We start from the raw sequence: 18401 nt of genomic DNA, 5'->3' as shown, positions 1-18401 counted from the left end.
GAGACCGCGTCTCCACTAAAAATAGGAAGAAATTATCTGGACAACTAAAAATATATATAGAAAAAATTAGCCTGGCATGGCGGTGCATGCCTGTGATCCCAGCTACTCGGGAGGCTGAGGCAGAAGGATTGCTTGAGCCCAGGATTTTGAGGTTGCTGTGAGCTAGGCTGATGCCACGGCACTCTAGCCTGGGCGACAGAGCGAGACTCTGTCTCAAAAAAAAAAAAAAAAAGTTTCTGCTTGCTTTCAGGGGTTTATTCCATTCTGTTTTTTATGTTAAACTCTTATAGCCTTAATATATGTTAACCAGTTTGTTGTGTGATTAAGTGAGATAATTTATGTGAAAGAGTCCAGTAAGGCCTACTGAGAGGTAGGTGCTTTGACATTTGTTGGCTTGGAATCTAAATGTCACAAGTGCTATCATGGTTTACTGATCAGTTAGATTTTTCCTGTGTTTTAGCATTTTGTGCAAAATTTGATTTTTAAATACTAAAAATAAGAGCAATTATTCTTTCTTTTCTGGGTGTTCTTAGGATGAATTGAGTGATGTTATTGATATTAAGGATCCAGATTTCACTCCTGCAGCCGAACGAAGGCAGAAACGCCTGGCTGCTGAGCTGGCCAAATTTGATACTGATCATTATCTGTAAGTATGCAGTGTTTTGAGGATTAAATAATTTACTTAACTTTTATTTTAAAAATTTTTGAGTGTCTTTTTAACTATGCTAGGCATGTACATTTTGGATTCTAGGAGTTACTGATGACTCAAAACCTTACTTGACATTTGACTTAACCTATAACTGTTACACCTCTGTGATCTTTCTAAGATATTGCTTCTTAGTTTTTCAACTTAGCAACAGAGAACTCTACCAACATACTTTTTGTAGTTTTTTTCTTGCCAGGCTTAAAAATAGAACACTGAATTCATGAGAAGATTTATACTTTTTTAAAGTAGCCATTTTGTTGTAATTTATAAATGAAAATATGTATCAATTTCTTTAAGAATTTGAATCTACTTGTATTGCATTTCTTGGCTGATTGGGGTCTTGCTAATACTTTCATCCACTAGCACCTGTAATCAGTGATATGTTTCAAATGAGCAAATAATTGTTCTTTGTGGTAGAGCATAAATATAATCTAATTTTAAGTTTTGGTGTATTTCCCTCCCACATTAATTGTGTTTTTAGCCATAATGTGTGTCAGGCTAATAGTTGCATAAGGAATTTATCTAATTAATAGATAGGTAAATGATCACTTGGGGAGAGATTGTGGTGTCTCCCATTGGCCAGGATAGCTGCACTTCTTCCAAGGATTGTCGCCTGTCCTCTGTGGCTACTTGGCTCTCCTAGGATGTGTGGAGAACAGGGGTCATATGTTGATGTAGCCCTCAATTATTGTTCTTCCTCAGCTCTGGACCAACATTTTCTATACCGTTATATATGCAACTATAATCATCATATCCCCTTTTATTTGTAGAGTGCTTGCAGCTTATTAAGTGCTCTCATGAGATTATTTAATTCGGTTTTCACAACAGATGAGGAAAGGAGTTTAAGGGACTTGCCCAACCAAGGTCACACAAGTACTGAGTAGCTTGACCAGGACTTGAAAAGAGGCTCTCCATTGGTCGTTTTGTATTTCTTTCTCATGTACGGTATTTCAGTTTAACTGCTGTTGCTCTTGTGATTAACATTCTATCTCCAGTGACACAGTAGGATACTAATTGGAATGGCAGAAATATATCTTGTGATGTGCAAATGGAATGAGTGATGTGTAATGATAAATGGTTGAACTATTCAACATCCTAGGGGAAACTGGGTAAGAGCAGGATATGTTATATTTTGGAGGACATCTGAGAGATTCAACTCCATTTACATTGCCATTTCTAATTACCTTTATCTCTCCAATTGTGGTTTTAAAGGTCCACTGAAGAGTAATTTAAAGAAACCCATTTAAAAGCATGCTGAATATTTAAAGTGGAAATTTCATTGTCAGCAAATTTCTTGGGCTAGCATGAAAACAGAATGAGCCTTACAAGACTGAAATTTCAAGTGGGAGGGAGCTTAATTAGAAGAACTGCCTATCTTCTCTCTTCTAAACCTAGAAGAATAACTATGGCCTGAGAGAATTAGGAAATTGGAATTTATAGTTAGAAGTGTGATATTATAAGCAGCCCTTATTTTTCTCCATCTTTTGTGTTTCTTTATCCAGAAGCTCATTTTCTTTAATTGTATGCATGAAATGTTCTTTCCATTTCTCCAGGAGTAGTTAATTCTTCGTATAGGAGTGGTTTGAATTTAGTCATGGGCTAAGTGAGGAGAGCGAGAGTCCTGAGATCAGGGTTCTTTATGACTTTCTGATAGCAATAAGAGTTTGACTAAGTGTAGTTTTTGTGTTATTCATTACTCTTTATTTATGGCAGCTGACTGAGTCACCCAAATGTATTAATATTAAATGAAGTACAAGTAAAGTTCTTTTAAATTTTTAATTAAAAATGTTTTTAGCTCAGTGCTTTTTTTGTTGTTAGTAGTTAAAACAGAGAAGAAAAAAGGCTCACTTTAAATTACGATCTACCGTGCATATAATACATTGTACATATTATATTACATTTACATAAGTAAGTGCAATATATACATGTAATACATAATATATTTTACATTAGTGTAATATTACCTATTTTTAAGTTGTTGACTTGTCCTTACAAGTCATGGCGTTGCCCTGTGTTGTCAGGATTTTGGGGAGCTTGAGGAATACTAATTTAAACTTCAGCCTAAGCAGAACACAGTGAAGTCAGTTGATTGTATACATTTCAAAGGCATGTGTAAATGACTCTGGATTATTACTGTTTAAAAAGTCCTTTGTTGTTATAAAATCTGGACGTTCTTGTATGTTTTATAGCACATCACAGGCTGGACATATAATAGATGATCCATAAACATATTGTTTTTGATTATTCATTTCTTGTCACTTGTAATTCCTTTTGGATATTATTTTTACAGTAAAATATTTTGACGACATCTTGAAGCATTCCTTAACAGTCTTTCCTTTTTTGCTTGTTAAATACTTAAGTTTTCATATTTCTCTTGTTGAGATTGTTGGGTTTTTTTCTTCCCAAATTATTTTTTAATTGTTGGCGTATTTTTTACCTTAACCACTTGGTAAAGTCTTGCCTGTTTCTTTATGTGGGAGAAAACAGAAGAATTTAGGCAGCATTCTAAATATCTGGGAGATAAGAAAAGGGACAAAAATGCATTATGCCATTTGGGGTACGATTTTAAATTGTGATAATTTTTCGTTGCTCTAAATTTGTTAAAGAAGACGGTACGCTAATCAGGCTTTTGGATTTATGAAGTATATCTTAGTACAACAGATAGTAATTGGGAGGCTGGGAGCAGGATTGCATGCTTCTGATGTAGCTCACTTCTCAAAACACCAAGCTTAGGAGAAAGCATTAGAATAAAATTGTATGTATTCATTCTTTTATTTATGCATTTATTTGTTCAACAAATATTTGTTTGAATGAACCACATGCCAGGCAGTGTTGCAGACACCAAAGATTGTGTAGTGAATACGACAGGGTCTCTGTACTCATGGGGCTTACGTTCTAGTGTGGGAAGTAGACACTATTTTGATAAATGCTATGAAAAAAAAGCAGATTAAAGGTTTAGAGAGTGACTGGGCATCCCACTGACTGAATGTGTCCAAAATTGAACTCATCATTTTACCTGTAAAGTCTTCCTGAATTTTCTAACTTGCTTAAGTGCCCCATTTTTCACTCCAGTCACCCAGTTAGAAACCTGGGATTCATCTTCCACTTCTTTCTTATCCCACACATTCAATCAATCCTGAAGTTGTACCATTTATCTTTGTAGTACTTCCTTCACTCCATCTATCTCTGGCCCTCATCTGTGTCTGGCTTAGTGCAGCACTCACCTAACTGGCTAACTGGCATCGCTACCTCCGGTCTGTACTTCTTCAAATCCGTCAACCGTAAAACTACCAGTATGATGTCTTATGGACTACTGAAAGTGGAAATCTGCTTAACCCTGTACTTGGTGCTCTTTTGCTTAAAGCATAAGCTCCTAACTCCTTAGCATGCCATTGAAAGGTCTCTGTGATCTGGACCCTGCCTACCCCTGCAGCTTCTCTTTTGCCACTCCGTGCCCATGTTTTACACTGCAGCAATAACGAATCTTTGCATTTTTCCACCTGTACCACACCACTTCCCATGTATTGCCTTTTACTCATGGTATCCATTTGCCAGCTATTTCCCCTCTGCCCCACTTTGCCTGAATAACTTGTACTTCTCCTTTTAGGCTGGGCTCAGCTGTCACCCCACCCCGTACACTCTCCTTGGTGCCCCCTGTTACAGCTCATCTTGCTGTTGCCACATTGTTTTACAATGTTCTGTGTTTTTGTGTGTGTGGTTCCCATCAGCTGGGCAGTCCTTAAGGGCAGGTAGTGAGTCTTACTGATGCTGCACGTAGAGGGCATTCAGTGAATGCTTGTTGCATTAACGGCATTTAAAAACTTGAAGATAATTTATTCTAAAAAGTAGAACATTAGTCAACCACAGTTCTTGAAACTTAATTCACGGACAATGTAAAGAATAAACCTATACAGTTTAGGTTACTGGGACTGTGTTAGTAGTGAAATTTTACTCAAAATAATCACACAAACATTTTGGAGTTTTTTGATGGGGAAGGGGATAGAGGTGGTAGAAATACCATTTTATCAAGCCAGTCGCCCCCTTCATTATGATTTCCCTGGGGAAAAACTAGTATCTTTTCAGAGGGGCTCTTCCTCTTCCTTTGCCTGAAGTGTCCTCAGTGCTCCAGTGTCTAAGGCCCTTTTCTCTCATTGTGCTAGTTTTTCCTGGGCAATTTGGTCCTCTTTCTTAGTCTAAATGCTCATGACTCCTGTGTCTCTCCCTTGACCATCAGACTTGTATGTCCACCTAACTATTGGACAGTTCTTTGTTTCCATGTCCTAAAAGCACACCTCATACTCAATCTGTCCCAAACAGAAATCATCTCTCACTCATGTCTGTTACCTTCCTGTGCCCCTGTGTCAACGAAGGGCACTGTTGTCCACGGAGTGAGTTGTCAAGGCCAGGATCCTGGGCATCACCTTGATTCCTCTAGCTCCACAACCCCTGCACCCTGCAGGTTCTGCCTTCTAACTATAGGCCAGATCCATCCACTTTGCTCCATGTCCACTGCTGTCCTATTCTAGGCCACTGTTATTTCTGCTCCTTCAGGTTTGTCCCTTTAGGTCATTTTCCGGACTGCCGTAAGTGTGATAGTTCTAAAACACACTGTCATTCTCCTATGTAAAAGCTTTTAAGTGTTTCATTGTTCTTAGGGATAAAAATCCTCCAGATTTTTTAACATAGCTTACAAGGTTATTGTCACTACAACATATTATTTTTAGCTTCTCTCAACTTTTTTCTCTCTCCTTTAATGTGCCTTCTTGTTTCCTAGCTTTTGCCAACTATCATTTCAGCCCAGACTACCCTCTCCCACCCCTCTTAATCTGGTTAACTGTTAATTATCATTCAGTTGTTCATTTAGATATTATTTCCTCCAGAGTCCTTGCCTGTCATCCTAATTTTATATTGCCCTAGAATCTTGTTCTGTCATGTCATAGCATTATGCTGTATTGTATTAACAACTGCTTGACTCTCCCATGGGACTGTAAGTTGCGTGAGGGCCAGGACTGTCTGTGTCTTGTCAGCACTGGAACCCCACTGTCTAACGTGGAGCTTGGAACATGGCGCAAAGTCAATACTTTTTGTTGAATGAATGATTTATTTACCATTTTAGCCATTTACTCCTCTTGCTTATCCTTTTTGAAATTCATTTCCTAGAAAAAAGCTCACATTCTGATTTGTGGATGAGTCTATAGTAGAACCTCAATCTGAAAGAATTTTCTATCACTTTAAGGAGAAAGAGATAGCTAGTAAGAAAATAGACTTAGTAGGATTAGTTTATAAAGCACGTACTTCGTCTTAGTCTCATATACCTTGTGCACCTGACAAAAATTGTTACTGAGAGTTCCCATTTCAACTAGCTATACAGTTGTGTCCGATATGTACTTATTTCCTCATGCATAAAAAGGAAATATTTATGTTGGTAAGAGTTTGGATTCTGGAGTAAGACTTGAGTGGGTCCATATCCTGGGCACACTTCTTACTGGTACTCTGAGCTTGGCCCAGATACACAACTTTTCTGAGCCTCAGTTTCCACCCAAGTAAAATGAGCATTACTGGTACTCCCTGCCCATAGTGGTGATACGAGGATTCAAGGAAATCATGGATGCAAAGCTCTTAATGCAGTTGCCTGGAACAAGAGTTATCTGTGATCTTTCTAATTTTTAAAAGATTTCAGTGTCTCAGTTGAAAGGAAAAAAAGTGTCTAAGGTCATAAAACTGTCAGCTAGAAAATTCAATTTATCAAAGCAGCCAATTCTTTGAGTTTCTAGTTAACTGAAGTATAAATGAAATTTTCACCATGAGTTATACTTTATCATGCTTTTCCCAAGAATACCAATTCACAACTTTGAATGCAAGATAGTATCATTTCTGAATAAGTGTCCTCCAAAAGTGAGAGGTGTATTTTGAATGTAGCTGTTATTTTTGTAGTTAAAATGGAGAAAGTAAGTGCGGGACAAGTAGTTTTCTGTTTTCTGCCGTGGCTGCTTTTATCTTTTTCAATAGTTTAAAATCAAAGAACTGTTAAGATTAAAATAGCTAAGTAAAATAGATAACCTCTTAGTAGAAAATATGCATGCACACACTAAAAAATGGGGTGTGTGTGTGTATGTGTGTGTCTACATATGTGTGTAGCCTCTTTGTGGAGGTATAGTATCCTGAGTTTCTTACTCATCTGTTTGTTTTTCTTTGCTTGTGAAGTTGAAAATTCTTTCCTTTATTGTGATCTCACAAAATCTGTGGTCCTTGCAAACCTAGCACAAGTGCTGGGTTTCAGTCCAGTGTGTGTTCAGATTCACTTCTTCCCACACCACTGAATATGAGATGGGACTTCAGGGAAGTACTGGTCTTCTGTGTATCTTCTATTTAAAGAGATCAGAAGTGTCAAATATCCCTCTAATCAGATGCTTACTTTTGTTTTATGGTGATTGGTAACCGCAAAGAAAGTAAATAAAATGCTCAGTCTTTCCTCGAAATGCACTTTGAATTAACAATCTGTATTTCTAGTGCAAATATGATGAGTTAAGAAACAATTTTAAAAAATGAAAACCAGCCTAATCCTACGTAACAAGCCCATTCAGTGTTTTTTTTCTTTTTTCCCAGAGCTGACTTTTTTGAAGATGAGGCAGTTGAACAGATTTTGAAGTATAAGCCTTGGTGGACTGACACATATGCAAAAATGATGGCCTTTTGGGAAAAGAGTCAAGAGCAAGAAGATCATGCTGTGTTAGGTAAGAAACTTAAAATTAGGCTCATTTGTTTCATTTTAAAATCTCATGGTACACCAAGTTTACTGCCTTCCCTTTTCTTAAGCTTATAATTATAATTGCCTCATAATATGAAAATATGATTTTGGATTGCTAGTTTTAGAAATAAGATCTTCACCCCAAGTGGAAAATACCACTAAATAATTAGGACTTACTTGTGTTGGAAAATTTTTTTGAAGTATATTTTCCTTTAGGATCATTGGAGTTCTTTTAAATTTATTAAATTAATGAATGAATGTATGTATGTAAATTTAGGGATGGTAACACACAGGACATTTGTACTTTCTGAATAATCTGATGAGAGGGATGAACATTCCTCTGTGGTGGGGACATTTGAGTATTAATAATGGTGGGAAAAGACCCAATTCTCAGTCCCTTTCTCTGTTGAATGAATTTGATATGCCCTGCCCAGTTTTTTCACAAGTGTTTTTATGAAGAAGCAGAAATAGTTGTTCTCATATTCGTACCTTACAGATTGCAGATGGGCCAACTTTTTCCAGTGAAAGCTGAGCTGGGGAGTTTTATGAGCAACAAGAGATGGCTGTGCCATAATGAACGTTAAGCCAAATGTTAGCCACAAAGAGTTCTTTCTTAGATGGGCATGTTATTACCACCTTCCCTAAGTGCGAGGTTGGTGTATATTAAGTCTGTAGATTAGAATTATAACAGTATCAGATAAATTGAGAATAGAAGGCCCAAGTTTTCTGTCATACTGATTTGATTTTTATTTCTATGTTAAAAATAAAATTTCAATGTTTAAATGAAAGGAATGTACACACACATGTACATTCTGAAGAATATTAAATGGAATATCTCATGTTCTACGTCTGTAGGTTAAGTAAAAAAAAAAAGTAAATAGAATATGGACTCTTCCTACCATAAGTTCCACTGTTAACAATTTTGGGGTATTTTTCAAATATATATTCCCACATCTAAATATTTGTTTTAAGAAATTTATACACATAGACTTATGTATACCCTGTTCTTACCTTGCTTTTTTCAACTTGTAGTATATGTTGCAGATCTTCTATATCAGCACTTACAGTTCTACCTGAAGCTTTTCATTGACTGCCTACTGTCCTGTTGTTTATTTTTATCATGATTGATGGACATTTTGGCTGTTTACTATTGACGGGCATTTGGGTTGTTTACAGTTTTCTGCTATTGCAAATAATACAGTGGCCTTCTTTGGCCATTCAATCTGAAGTAGCAACAAGGTCTGTATTACATCAGTCTTTTGATTCTCTGCCTAGCAATGCAATGGCCTGTTATCTGCTATTTTTTCAGTGTTTAGCGTGGTGTCTGTTATATGAAGGTACCCAATAAATATGGAATAAATAAATATTGCAATAAATAGTTTTGTGGTTAGGTTTTATTAGGTTTAGGTGATTTCTACCAGATCAAAAAATTGCTACTATAATCTTTTGGAAAATGGATTGGCTCTATTGTGTAACAGACACTTACTTATAATGACTTTTGTTACATTTATTGTTGTTTTCAGCAAATCCAGGGTTTTATATTTGACTTGAGTTTAAGAAGTTTTCAGAGACTGCCCACATTATACAGACAAATTTTCAGGTATAGGGTTGCTAACACAGTTTATACTGTATATGCTATGTTTATACTATGTAGATCTGCTCAGAAAATTTGCTCAAACTTAAATCATCAAGGATATCAACTGATCTGAATCAGTTTCCCCAGTTTTAGCATAGTATTTTAATGAAGTGGAGTGGGAGGAGATTGGTGGTTGGAAGTTGAGTTTTCTGTCCACCAGGGTGAGCTAGTTGCCCTAAAAATCAAAGGCATTACCTTTGATTTAAATTCTATCTTGCTCTACTTTGATAAATTGTAGCTCGTTCTCAGTCCAGTTTTCTGTGTCAGCAATGCTTTGAGTTAGTTCTCTCTGTGTAATTTTAACAGGAGATTAAGCCAGTCCATCCTTTTAACCACTTCCCCTCCTAACCCTTCGTCTGACCCGTGGCTTATAGCCAGGCTGGTGTGTCAGGAGCAGTCATAGTCTGCTAAGCCATTATGGTGATTCATTCTAAAAATCACCTTTAAAAATAGCAAGGGCATGTGATCTAAGGTAGAAGAACTTCAGCTGTGTTGAAGAGAAAGTGCCTCTTCTAATATGCCAAGTATTAGCTTAAGTATAGGTATGAGCTAAACGTGGGGCTCGGGCTTTGACTCCTTGCTCCACTTGCTAGCAGTGTGACTGTGCAACTTCAGGTTGCTGTGGACATTCGGTACCTGCCTTAGAGTTTTTGTGAGGATTGAGTGAGACAATGTATTTAAAATTATTAGCATATTGTGAATGTTAGAAATTATGATTATAGAGTAAAATCAATGGTAGGAGAGCCAGAAATTGAATGGTTTCTCTGTGAAATTATAATTTTTGAACATTTATGAAGCTTTAAGGGAAAGTTCTTTGTTAAGGAGGCTTTTTTCTCATTTTTTTTTTCGGGATCACATATTTGAGACACCCAGAATTGGATGAACAAATTGAAGTGTGTTGAACCAGGATAAAATAGGGAAAAAGAAATAAACTTTTAAGTTTTCTGTTTACCCATGGTACACGATGCTGCTGTCTCTTTTCCCGCTCTCTTCCTCTTTGTTCTTCTTTGCCTTTCCGGCCTTCTTCCTCTTTGTGTCGTAGCAGTGGGCTATTGTCTCTTCAATGCTCTCTCATCAGATGTTGCCAGGCAGTTGTAACAGTGCAGGTGAACAGTGTATCTTTGATTCGTCCTTCATCATAAAATATGAACCTGCCTTGTTTTGAATTCCAGGTAAACCTTAGGTGGTGAACTTTGCTCCCTGTCTTTGCCTTTGTTGTGATTCTTGTCATTTTTATCAGAGCCCTGAGTTACACCAGTGAGACTTTTCTTCAGCTTTGCGATGATCCAGATTTTTCCTCCCCAGAGGCTTGTAAATGGAAGCGTTAAATGCTGTGCTTCCCCCGAGCTCTGGTTTCATGAGGATGGACTTACCGCATTTCCCATGTTGTCTTTCAGTGGTTAATCTCAGCTCAAGAGTCTTGGCACGTTATTGCTTGTTATGACACCACATAACATTTATAGTCAGTGAACTTCCTAGCAGGGACATCCTGTTTGGCACCAGTGAGCCCTTCAGTGTTTGTGGAGATAACTGTCAGTGTCAGTTTTGAAAGTTGTAGCTCTGCAGGGCTACCCACTTGGGCTGAAGGTTTGCATGCAGCACATTTTCTTCTGGTTCCCTTGATCTGTTTCCAATAAGTGTACAATGGAATAGACAGATGTGCCCTACTCTGAGAGGAGCCAGATTGTGGATGATTTAATTGCTGACCCAGACAAGACTGGGATATTTGGGAGGGGGATTCAGAGAGGAAGGGAGGATTTAAAAGTAACAAAATTAAAAAATGTTCCAGAGAAAAAGTGACTACCTCACTGACATCTGTCTATTTTGATGGCAGTCCCTTTGCAGTCCTCAAACATACTGGTGCGGTTTTTGATGTTGGGAGGTGGTCCTGGGCCATTTGCGTCATTTTTAGGGCACCAGTTTCTTCCCCAAACGTATTGCACTTTCTGCTGCCTTTTGTTTCATTAGAGATTATTTTTAGAAGTATAATTAACTGAAATGTTGTGAACTATATAGCAAAGCTGCTTTGTAGTGTAGCTAAGTCATACAAATGCTTGACAAATGTTACTCATGATGGCAATCATCCAAGTATTGTTGGCACTGAGTCTGTAGTTATTTCCAGTACTGCTGCTAGGTTAGACCTGACTGTGTGCAAACCTCCCCAAGTTCCCTTTGGGTGATATGATTTACAGCTCTAATAAAAAAGGCCTTCAGGAGCTCAGACTTTTGGTTACTTTTGTGATTTCCTGGTTTGTTGTTATTGTTATTTATCTTCTCTGGTTTCTTTTCTTGAATTTCAGAATTTAAATGTGTTTGTGTATAATTAATGAACTGAGTAGCCAAAATGGAATTTAAAAGTGCCCCAAAAAAGGTAGCACTGTTTTTAGGGAAAGGCTGGCAGGATGTAGCATCCAAGCAGAAGAGTACATTCAAGTAGGCTTTTTTATGTATATAGTTATTGAAAATGACTTAGAATATGTAGAAGCACTTACATATGGGGAGTGTAACATCAGAACCTACGGCGCCTGGTTCAACCTTTACAAATCGTTAAATATGTACAGGTATGGATTACTCAAGAATGAAGGTGTGAACATGTAGAAGAGTTGATGTGCTGTTAAATGGTTCCGAGCATGCTTACTTTGTGATTCAGAGTTATGTGGAAGCAGAGGTCTTTATTAGTAAGCTAGGTACATAAAGACTTTTCTCTAGTGAGATATCATCGTGAACACCTGGCACTTTCCTATTAGTTAAATTAATGAACTTCTCAAAAACCATACCTAAGGGAGTACTGTCTCAAACCTTCTTGCTAAATACGAGGGGTTTTAAAATATAATACTTTGTCAGGTATATTTTCTTCATGCAGTGAGTGTGTTCCTTCATGCAGTTTCCTTAAATTGAATTGCTTAAAGTGAACTGAGAGCTTTTATTTAAATTAAGGGATCTTCGGGTGTGTCCTTTACTGAAGCAGTCAACACTCAGTTTATCTGTCTTATTAATAAATTGTTAGTTAAATACAGTTGACCCTTGAGCAACACACCTTTGAACTGCCTGACGTCCACTTATATACTTAGGTTTTCTTCTTCCTCGGCCCCTCTGAGGCAGCAAGCCCAACCCCTCCTCTTCCTCAGCCTACTCAGTGAAGATGATAAGGATGAAGACCTTTATGATGATTGACTTCCATGTAATGAATAGTAATTTAATCTTAAAGAGACTTCATGTACAATTCAAGGGTTGAGGAAATTAAGGCTATAAATTCAGAATCTGTTAGGAAAAAAATGGACCTATTTGGCTACATAACAAATAAATGCTTCAGTGGCAAAGGGCACCATAAGCAAACTCAGTAGAGAAACAGTAGGTTTGGAGAGATGATATACAAGGAAGTTCTTAATTTGACAAGATGAGCCATCCAATAGAAAAAATTGGGCAAAACACATTGAAGTGGATAATTTACAGGAGAGCAAATCCAGATTGCCTGCAAACCTATGAAGTAATGCTCAAAGTTTAGCAATTAGAGAAATACTAAGTGAAGCAGCAATGATATGTCACCATTTTAGTTTTTGCTTGCTGCATGAAGAATTAACTATGACCTTCATACAACATGGTCTCACAGTTTCTGTGAGTCAGGAGTTGGGCCTGGTTTAGCTGGGTCTGATGCCTAGGGGCATGCAAGGCTATAGCCAAAGGTGTCCATTTTTAAAAGTTATTATTATTTTTTATAGATGTTGGTGGCTATGTTCCTTTCTGGAGCTCAGGGTCCTCTTCCAAGCTGACGTGATTGTTGGCAGAATTACATTCCTTGCGGTTGTAGAACTGAGGCCCTCACTTGGTTGCTGTCAGCTGGGGGCTACTCTCAGATCTTAGAGGATGCCACAGGTCCCTGCCACGTAGCCTTTTCACAGGCCCTCTCACCTCACCTCATGGCGTCTTATTTCTTCAAAACCAGCAGGCGAGTCCCTGGCTGCAGTCTGCTAATAATGGAATGTGATCGTAGGAGTGACTGTCCCATCACCTTTGCCATGTTCTACTAGACAGAAACAAGTCACAAGCTCCATCGTCACACAGTGATGTGACTCACTGGGGGTCATCTTAAAATTCTGCCTACCACAGTCACTTTATATTCATTAAACTGGGAACAACTGGGAAAAAGCAATTTACATTTCTTACCAGGAACAGGTGGGAGGTATAATATGTGAAGGAAGAGGAAGTTCTATCTCTGACTGTTAGAAAGTTATTGTAGCCTTTAAGTATCTTTGTATTAATATAATGCATACACTTTTTGACCCAGTAAATCTCTTGAGAATCTACTTTATGGAAACAAACCCTCCAATATCCAAGGACATATGACAAGGATATTTTTTGTAGTGTTATTAGCAGTGGCAGAAAACTAGAAGCAAAGTGCATGCCCATCAGTAGGGGGAGTGGTTGGACAGAGCATGGTACATCTTGGAATATTATACTCCTTTATAAAAATTAGCTACGTACCAGTTGACTTGGAGGGATTTGCCAGAGTTATTGTTGAGAGGGGCTCGATAGAGAAAGTGACCTAATTCTTTGCAGGAGATAGGAGGCGTAAACTCCCTAGCATATATGTTTCTGTGTCTGTATATGATTACATGGGTGTAGAGAAAACTATAGAATGATATATAGTAGATTTTTAATATGGGGGAAACTTTTGATGAAGATTCAGGTGGAGAGAGGGTACCAAGCAAAAGAAGAATGGGAAAAAGGATCTGTGTTGAAAAGAAACATTCTCTTCCCCCAAGTCTAGTATGTGTGATATGGTCATATGTAAAACTTGACTTATATTGGTAGAAGATATTAAAAAATAAATACTATGCCCTTAAAATTGATTAATATCTGGGAATATTCATATTTCTTGGTATAAAACTTTCAAAATGGATAATGAGTATGTTCAGAGTGCTTTAGTTATTATACATTTTTTGTTGTCTAAATGTGTTATCTTAATTTTAAAGTCAGTAACTCTAGCATTTAGAGGCCTTAAATATAGAGCAGTATAGCGAAAAGGTGTTGGGGGGGGGCTATTCTAATAAGGAATAGATATTTAAAAATTTCTTCTTTATTTAGCTCTACTAAGATTTGAGCTAATGCAGAGTCCTTAATAAAATTGTGAAGTCTACTTAAAAAGTTATTTTGATATCCAGAGTTAAGTAGAAAAAACTTTTATTTCAGTTTCAATAATCAAAATTCTAATTTTGACAAATCTTCCACATTAGGGGTTTTACAAAACTGAATGAAACTTCTAATTTTAAACACATTTTCTTCTAGTGTCTTTTTCTGAAGAAGAGAAATATCAGCTACGAAAATTTGTCAATAAATCTTATCTGCTGGACAAGGAAGCCCGGAGTCAGGTGTACTACGGTTTGATTGATATCCTTCTGGCATATTGCTATGAAACTTGTGTCACTGAAGGAGAGAGGAATGTAAGTGCACGTGTGTCTGTGCATGTCAGCATAGATTACTGTGCTAAATAAACTGCATTAAGGCATCAGCTCTCCTGTCTAGAGTAGAACCTGTTGGGATTATTTAGGGGATGCCCCAGGCAGAGGTGCATGTGTGTGGTGGCGGTGCGTACCAACATGCAAGCTAATGCTTACCTGGTCTTTTTATTTTCTCTTTTGGCATTAGTCTCTGCCAAATAGCAGAGCAGGGAAGTTTAAGGGAGTAAAGCTGAGAGTAGAGAGGAAGGCTATCCTGAGCTCTCTTCTCTTTTGGTTAAAGAAAGAAGGCTGTTACATGACACTTGACATTGGCAAGGGGGCATTGTACCCATATGTTCTTTCCCTTAGCCATCAGTCAGCAGATGTAAAGTGTAGCATTTTACAAAAAAAGAAATCTTAGTATTTACCTGTAAGTGTCCCTCAATTCATATTGCATGTGTACTGCTGAAAAATTGTATGTAAATCAGATTTTTAAAAACCCAAATCATACCATTTTTTGCTATGTAAAGGAATCATATTGTAAAAGTAAATGCTTTTATTAAGTTAATTATTTCTGAAATGACCTTTTAAAAAATAATATAGACTTTATCATATCTCTTCTTTTTTTTTTTTTTTTTTTTTTGAGACAGAGTCTCACTCTGTTGCCTGGGCTAGCGTGCTGTGGCATTAGCCTAGCTCACAGCAACCTCAAACTCCTGGGCTCAGGTGATCCTTCTGCCTCAGCCTCCCAAGTAGCTGGGACTACAGGCATATGCCACCATGCCTGGCTAATTTTTTCTATATATTTTTAGTTGTCCAGCTAATTGCTTTCTATTTTCAGTAGAGACAGGGTCTCGCTCTTGCTCAGGCTGGTCTCGAACTCCTGAGCTCAAACGATCCACCCACCTCGGCCTCCCAGAGTGCTAGGATTACAGGAACGGCCCATATCTCTTCTTAAACCATATTTGATTTTGTAAATGAGCTAACCTTCTTGCTCACCTGTATCACTGATTATATATTAAAAAGGCTGGAAAACCAAAAAATGTTTTTCTAGTTAGTATGGTCCTGCAGCTGTTTATAGTTGTCTTTGCTCAGAGGGTTATTTTTGACCTGAGTATGTGCTTTCCTTTTTTGAATTACATAAATAAATCATATTATAAAGGAAAATACACAACATGAAGAAAATTAAGATTTTCTGTAACTTCAGCCATCAAAAGTAACCACTGTTACAAGGTGATGTATCTCTTCCCAGTCTCCTTTCATTTTGCACATGTGTATTTACATTGGGTCATATGGGTATGCTATTTAATCTGCTTTTCTTAACACCATAGCACTAGCATAGTATTAGAGTTAGCATTTGATGTGTGCCAGTTTTTTTGTTCTCATGATTCTGAAAATTTCTAAGGTGATTCTGTGGTTTGAATTTGCCTCCAAAATGAATATTATGGACTGTGTCAAGGATATACTATATCTGAAAATACTTTTTGTTTCCACGCATCTTTTAAAGACACTATATTTGAAGAAAATGCTTTCTTTGACAAAAAAGTATTTCATATTATTGAATCTTGAAAAGATGAGTGAGGGTGTTTTAGTTAAATATACTTGATAAAATTTACCATTTTTATTCTTGTTTCCTTATATTTGACATCATGAAGTCTTGCAACTTTGAGATCTTCTCTAGAATGTGCATATTCTCACAAGCATTCTCTGAACAATCAAGTTCCTCTAGCAGCTTTTTAAGTGCCACAGACATCATTTCAACATTATCTTTGATTCCTTTGATATGTCATTTACAGAATGTTTGGGAGACAAGTAACTCAGCTGAGAAGGACAGAAATTGAGCAAGCATCACTTGGCTTTAATTTTTGTTTCAAAGTCCTTGCTTATTTATTCTCGTGTTCTGATACTCTTATCAGTAGAAAAGTTTTATTTTATAAAATCCCAATAAAAGTAAACAGAAACTTCCCTCTGATAGTCTCTGTATCAGTAAAACAATTATTTTATTATAGTCATGAATACATATGTCAGTACTACTCAATACTGGCTGAATAAACGTATGTATTGGTCTATTCTTAAATGACGTTACCTCTGTGTGATGATACTCTTTTCTTCAAAACAAATAAAGGTTGAATCTGCATGGAATATCAGAAAACTGAGTTCAACACTGTGCTGGTTTGAGGTATGATTTCCAGTTGCACTTGTTTAGCATTTATTGTTCAGAAAGTTATTTTTCTCGTCATTACTTCATTTTGGGTAATTCGAGCAATTCCTTGAATTTTTAAAAGTGGAAACTTTTATTGTGCAACTTTGTTTTCCGTCTTTTTAATGAAATTCTGATAGTGAAGCCAGGTATTTTGAAAGTTGAGTGAGGGAAACACACTTTGGTGAAAGAATGGGGACATAGTTTTCTGGGGGAGAATGCGGGGTAGAGTTGGGGGTGTGTGTCTAAGGTGGCATATATTGGGGCTCAGAGCTCACAGATGGGAAGCAAACCTAGGTAATAACTGACGCCAGGGTCTGTGCTAAGTTTTTCATATGTATTACTTTACCTATTCCTCTCAGTAAGTGTGTGAGGTAAGTATTGATGGTTTTACAGGTGAGGAAACTTAGATCAGATAGCTTAGATAACTTATCCTAGGTCCTACAATTAGTGTGGTTAAATTCGATAACTCTTTTAGTATAGTAATAATTGTGTTTATATCCATTTTCTTCTAGAAAATAGTTGTGCAGGTCCCACCAAAAATTTCAAAGGGTAATATCTTTAAATTTACTAATTTTGAACAAACTGTTGTAGATCAAAACAGTAATTAAAGGTAGAAGCTTTTAAAAAAGTATCATTTAAATATTTGGTAATTGTATCATCAGTTAAGACAACTATTTAATGGTATTTTTTAAGTTGTGAAATCATGATTGCTTCATGGCATCACTTTGTTCAAATAATAGGTAATATGTAAACAGGAACCGAAACATTTACTTTATCAGATAGAGAATCTTACTACAGGAGTGGTCCAGGGACCAACAGCTTGACCAGCAGCCTCAGCTGGGAGCTTGTTAAGAAGACAGAATCTGAGTCCCAACCCAGAGCCACTGGTTCAGAATCAAAATGTGTAGCCAGATCCCCAGTGATTCATACGCATATTAAAGATGGAGAAGTGCTGCTCTCTAGGCTTCATTTAAGTTCCTCATACTGCCCCAGCAGCATATAATAGAGGAATTGGTTTACGTAATAATTGCGTTTATTAATAAATTGAAAGTAGTTGGCGACTAGATAATTTTGTAGTATAATTATTAAAATCTACATGAAAATTCACCTATTTGTGACTTTATTTTGAAATTTTTGTTTTTGAGATAATTTGATGCCATTGAAGATAAATCTGAATGGTATTTGATACCATTGAAGATAAACTACTTTTTTCTAGAAATCAGTACTGCAGTGTTTTCTCTTTGATGAGTGAAAGCAAATTAGTCAAGTAAATATCTTGTATTACTCATGCCTAAAGCAAAAAAAATTAAAAAGGAGACTGAACATACTTCATTGATCTGTGCCATCTTGAATGACCCCAAAAGACAAAAATATGAAACATACATTATTTTAAAATGTCCTTTATGGGCACCTGTATTTTGTTAATGCCATGTGTTTTAGATTCTTATTCGTAATTCTTAAGACTTTTAAAAACTTTCCTGCTATATATGTGATTTTAAAGGAGCATTTGTGATATGTTGATATAGCATGAGAAATTACAAAGACTGCAATTAAATATTTTATTGTAAGGTTTACAAAAAATCATTTCATGGTTTTATTTTTCTCCTGCTTAGCTTTATGATGATCCAAATTTATAGTTTTTAATTTTTTAATTGAGAAAAGTGTTCTTT

General features: G+C 36.7%; 1 protein-coding gene across 1 annotated transcript in view; it reads left to right on the top strand.

Moving 5' to 3' along the window:
- Nucleotides 1-18401, top strand: part of SHQ1 (SHQ1, H/ACA ribonucleoprotein assembly factor) — a 94332-nt gene that overhangs the window by 14758 nt on the left and 61173 nt on the right. Inside the window, exons 5-8 of the mRNA XM_069473815.1 lie at nucleotides 534-646; nucleotides 7313-7440; nucleotides 14377-14531; nucleotides 16654-16707. Of these exons, the coding sequence (XP_069329916.1) occupies nucleotides 534-646; nucleotides 7313-7440; nucleotides 14377-14531; nucleotides 16654-16707 (450 nt within the window). The remainder of the gene's footprint in view (nucleotides 1-533; nucleotides 647-7312; nucleotides 7441-14376; nucleotides 14532-16653; nucleotides 16708-18401) is intronic.

This window comes from Eulemur rufifrons, chromosome 7, assembly GCF_041146395.1.
Source record: "Eulemur rufifrons isolate Redbay chromosome 7, OSU_ERuf_1, whole genome shotgun sequence".
Taxonomy (NCBI): Eukaryota; Metazoa; Chordata; class Mammalia; order Primates; family Lemuridae; genus Eulemur; species Eulemur rufifrons.
Note: the sequence above shows the minus strand (reverse complement) of the source record. Positions and strands in the feature narration are given on the sequence as shown.